The 4,984-nt window shown below is 32.6% G+C and overlaps 1 protein-coding gene across 2 annotated transcripts; it reads right to left on the bottom strand.

Annotated features, from left to right (window-relative positions):
• Positions 1 to 3,345: 3,345 nt before the first annotated feature.
• Positions 3,346 to 4,386, bottom strand: LOC136217941 (ribulose bisphosphate carboxylase small subunit, chloroplastic-like). Of its 2 annotated transcripts, none has more exons than XM_066004648.1 (3): positions 4,139 to 4,386; positions 3,834 to 3,970; positions 3,346 to 3,744 (listed from the first exon to the last, which is right to left on the bottom strand). In XM_066004648.1, the coding sequence occupies exons 1-3, from the start codon at positions 4,319 to 4,321 to the stop codon at positions 3,642 to 3,644; spliced, it is 423 nt and encodes a 140-aa protein (XP_065860720.1). In that variant the 5' UTR covers positions 4,322 to 4,386; the 3' UTR covers positions 3,346 to 3,641. The 2 variants fall into 2 exon arrangements, with proteins under 2 accessions (XP_065860720.1, XP_065860719.1); XM_066004647.1 differs by having other exon boundaries at positions 3,346 to 3,753; positions 3,836 to 3,970; positions 4,139 to 4,383.
• Between the last annotated feature and the right edge of the window lie 598 nt (positions 4,387 to 4,984).

The raw sequence follows: 4,984 nt of genomic DNA, 5'->3' as shown, positions 1-4,984 counted from the left end.
ACAAGGAAGTAAGTAGATGGTAGCAGAAAAAAGTTGTTTTTTACTGTACAATTCCAAAGGACTCAGAAAGACGAAGCAACAGTATCTCAATTAAATAGAGGACAGAGCAATGTATGAAAATAATATAAATATTTTGTGAAAGGTAGAAAAATAAATACCAAAAATTAATTTTAAGAAAAATGATAAAACAAAGTTTGCTCATATGTTTGACTACTGCACCAAATCTAGACTAGCAACCAATTTCTAAAATAATGGACCTAAGAACTCTGGTAAAGGACAATTTCGAACACGAGGTAACATATCGACCCGAGAACTACTGAAATTAATGGATTTTTTGAAAAATTCGTTTTTTTTTCATTGAAGTTTCACTGGCCGGGAGAAATCCTGCTTGCCTTTAGGGCAGGTGGATGAACTACCCGTAACGTGCTGGCACTGTCCCACGTGCGCCCTTTGGGTGTCCGCCATCAGTCTCTCCTGGTCCAGCCTCCGACGAGCAGAGGTAGTGATAGCACGTCTGGTAGTATGACGCTGTCCGGAACTACCTCCAACCCTAGAAGTCTGAAATATGATAAACAAATTGAATAACATTATTTCTTATTTACGTTAATTGAAATTCGTCTCTATACCCTAAGCATTTCTGTTATTATCTACTCCAATCCGATTAGTAATTTGTCTAATTGAGTTACGTTCTTATTTACTTTACAATATTTCAATACTTACATTGATAGATAAATACAAATTTAACGTCAAAACAACCATCGGACGCTTCGGTAACTCGGTATAGTTTTTTTTCCAATTTCGGACTCCCCTAAAGGGGGGCGGGTGTTTCACCCGTCCAGGCCATCTTCAACGAGTTTCGTCTTCGAATCCGGAGACGGAACTCATGTTTTTTATTCAAATTAAGCAAAAAAAAAAAAACTTACTGGAGGGATCATTAGTTCCTTTTCCTTTGTCGTGTCTGTCAGCCATGATTATTGTTCAGGTTTGTGATTTTGGAAGAAATTAGAGAGAGTTTTCAGTTTTTTATTGAAATTATGAGAAGAGCAAAAAAAAATCCAAAAGGGGACGGTGATAATAATTAGGGGACGGTATTTAGCAATCCAGTATATAAAATACACCAAAATAATGAATTTGAATGAATAATAAAAACATATTAGATATATAGTTTCAACTAATTTAAATCAATTAAAAACATTGAAAATAAATATAAAACAAATTGCATTCCCCTGCCCTGTTTGCATCCCTAAATCCAGCTCATTTTTACCAAATTAAAACCTAAAATGGTCAAAATTACAAAACAAATTAAAAGCAAATTAAAAGCATGCTAAAATTAAGTCAAAATATGTAACTTTGGCCACCTATCAATGACACATATGTGCCGTTTGGTTCACGGAATGGAATAGAATAGAATAGTTATTCCTAAGAAATAGAATATGAGAGAATAGTATAACTATTCCTTAAGAATAAATATTTTAATAGTTGGAATAACTAGTTTTGCAAGTCGAAAGCCATCTATTCTCAAGTGTAATTTCTGAGTTATTTAAAAAATTTAACTATGAGAATAAATTGTTCAAATATATATTAGTTTAGAGCAAATATAAAAAATGGTAAAAAATACGAAAAACAAAAAAATATTAAAAACACAAAAAAAAATATTAAAAATACGAAAACGTAAAAAAAACTAAAAAAAACACGAAAATGTGAGAAATGCATTTTTTTTCAAATTTTTGTGTTTTTGGCGTTTTCACAATTTTTTTTTTTGTGTTTTTTACATTTTTTGTGTTTTGTACCGTTTTTGTGTTTTTCAATCTAGGAATAGCTATTCCTAATCAATATCATCATTTATTTCCAAAATTACTCTCAAGCTAATTTCTCAAATCCTATAAATTTTTGACAAATTCATAATTTATTCCTGAAAAATGGGAAAAACGTAAAAAAAATGCGAAAAATATAAAAATACAAAAAACATGACACGAAAAATGGGAAAAACGTAAAAAAAATACAAAAATATAAAAATACGTGATTACTCCACCGGGATTATCGTATGCTAGTCCTTATTATTTTGAAACATATATCAGCTTTAAATATAGCTCAAAATATTTTTTCCTCCCTGCAGCCTGCCTTCTTTTAAAAGAATATGGCTCAAAACCCTCATGTATTATCATGAGATAACTAAACACATAAACATAAATTGTAAGCATTTTCTGAAGGTGAGAGTATTTTCAGGGGGAATAATAAAGCCCAATAAATTGTAAGTATTTTCAGCCAATGATTTAGTAGTCACTTATGATATTCATGTAAAAAGTCTAATAATAAATTCCTTAAGCCACCTGACTGGGCTTCTTAATGTCACATTTGGGCCTTTCTTCATATCCAATGGGCCCTTCGTATCAAAAATATGTATTTCCTTGTATCACCAGATTATACAAATTAAATTATGTATGTGCATGTTGCTATGGAGCACATTACTAGAATAAACAAATCAACAAAACTAATAAATAAATAAACCTACAAATTTAAAGAAACATGTATAAATCATAACTAAATTTCAAAAAACAATTTCACATCTCTCCTACATCCACCATTGCAAAACAATACTTTTAACACCATTTTCATCTCTAGCTATTGAACCATCTAGTAGTTTGGTAACTAATTGAACCATCTAGTAGGAAACTTGCTTCCAACTTCGGATTAGCTGGAGTTCAGACGAGTTCTATTTGGTAAAGCCAACAATTAGAGACATCAGCAACACATGTATTACTTCAAAAAATTGTTACAATGCATTTACATTAAACAAAGAAAAATTACATTAAAAACAAGAAAACTTTCAACATACTCCATCCCATGTGATTCGAACCTCTATAATTATAGGTAAACAAACTCTCAATCAACGGGTTAAGAGCTTCACCATAATATTTAAAATACATTATGATTTAATAAAATAAGAAAAATAATTGAAGCTCAGTTGAAATTACAAATGGACCACTAATAATATGATTTAGATAGGAGAGTGAGAAGGAAAGGACTATCAAATTATATGTGAAGGAGTGACAACCACGTAAATAAATATAAAGTTAGAGATATATATAGATAAGAATTGAAATATAGCCATTCATTTTTCTAAAAATATCTATATGCATTTATAATTTAATTTCTTCTATAGATTAGGTGAGCAGATAATGATATATACCATGGTTTTTCTACCCTATCATCATTTCTTATATTTAATCCAATTATACATTTTGTTGAAATGTTTAGATATTTATATTTTCTGGTTTGTTAAAATAGAACAAAGAGTAGGAAATTATTATATATGACATTGCGAAGACAATGTACAGACAAGTATCTCATAAAACCTTTCTCCATTTCATTCCGACAGGAAATAAATTAAGAAAAAGGAACACAAAGCCATTGAAATAAAAGGGAAAAGAATTCAAAAACATCCTAAACGAACATAATCCACATGGATAATGTCAACAAATTCCCAGGATTTATATATAAAAAAAGTAAAAGGAATTAAATTTAGGATGAAGGAGGAGTGTAGGCGATGAAACTGATGCATTGCACTTGACGCATGTTGTCGAATCCAATGATCCTAACGTGAGCAGCTGGGTATTCCTTAACGCACTCATCAAGCTCGTTCAACACCTGTGCGGGGTCGCTGCAACCGAACATGGGTAGCTTCCACATGGTCCAGTAGTGTCCGTCATAGTATCCTGGGGATTTGTTGTTCTCACGGTACACGAATGGGTGCTGCAACCATATTCATAAATATCTTCAAATTCATATCCATAAATAGCATATACTACTTAATTAAGAATGTAATTATGCTTACGTCAACTTCGAACTCCAAGCAGGGAATCCAACCCTTGCGGAGAAGGTATTGAACTTCCTTCATCAATGACTCACGGCTCAATGGTGGAAGGTATGAGAGTGTCTCGAACTTCTTCATGTTTTGTGTTGGCCACACCTATAAACATTTTCATTCCTCTCTTTGTTAATTCAATACATTTTACATATATATCAAATAAACATGTATACTGATCCAGAATTTTCTAAAATTCATTGGGCAAGTGCCCCATTGCCTCCACTGTAAATCCGTCAATTACAAAACAATTACAAAGCAATTATATATTACCTGCATGCATTGGACACGGCCACCGTTGTTGGAGACGGAGGTGATGTCGGAGGGGGATTTGCGGGTGGAAGGGAAGGCGGAGGAGGACTTGAGACCGGTGAAGGGTGCAACCATGGTGGCTTGAGCAGGGCTAGCCCTGTTGATGCTAGCAACAGTAGCAGTTGAGAGCATAGAGGAAGCCATTTTTCTTGTTACTAGTAGTAGTACTTACTAAATGTGCTTTGTGTTGAGGCCTATTGCTCTACCTCCTCCCCCCTTTTATTAACCCATTAAATCCCTGTCGTTTTCCCTCCTCCCTTGTCGTTTTTACAATCCAACGCTTCTTTTTTTTCCTTTACCCCTAAATGAAAGGTTGATATTGTATGTTAGCCTTATCGTTTGGGACCTCTCTTAGCACGACACGTGGATCATTGTCCATAACCTTATCTCATCTTTTTAATACTCAACGAGGTGATTTTTGGCCCTTCATTTCTTTGGATAGGACCACCTCCATTCTTTTCCTTTCATACTTGTATTTCTTTTTTTATTATTATTACAGAAATTATAATCTGATATATAGTTAATTAGTATGTAGAATGTTAAGGAATTTATATTGTTTTATTACTCAATTATTCCTTTTTTCCTTAAGTATATGTATATCATTTCCTTGATGATTGGAAAGAATAGGGTGTTCATTATTTTAAAAGAAATTCAAATCTTAGATTTTTATTTGAAATAAGAAGTTGGTGAATAGATAACATAATTGCAGGTCATGGGCCGGAATTGTCATCATCTGATTATTGGGGGGCTCCCGTAGCAATTATATAACATTACAGTAGTAATAAGGTCAAAATTTACTCTTATAGA

The sequence above is a fragment of the Euphorbia lathyris genome, chromosome 2, assembly GCF_963576675.1.
Source record: "Euphorbia lathyris chromosome 2, ddEupLath1.1, whole genome shotgun sequence".
In the NCBI taxonomy this organism is placed as follows: domain Eukaryota; kingdom Viridiplantae; phylum Streptophyta; class Magnoliopsida; order Malpighiales; family Euphorbiaceae; genus Euphorbia; species Euphorbia lathyris.
This window is presented reverse-complemented; position numbering and strand designations above follow the sequence as displayed.

Excerpts from the sequence above, each read along its gene's own strand:
- LOC136217941 (XM_066004647.1), bottom strand. The coding sequence starts at position 4,321 with ATGGCTTCCTCTATGCTCTCAACTGCTACTGTTGCTAGCATCAACAGG. Across the intron at positions 3,971-4,138 it reads GCCGTGTCCAATGCATGCAG|GTGTGGCCAACACAAAACAT; the intron begins GTAATATATAAT and ends AAATGTTTATAG. Across the intron at positions 3,754-3,835 it reads GCTTGGAGTTCGAAGTTGAC|CACCCATTCGTGTACCGTGA; the intron begins GTAAGCATAATT and ends ATATGGTTGCAG.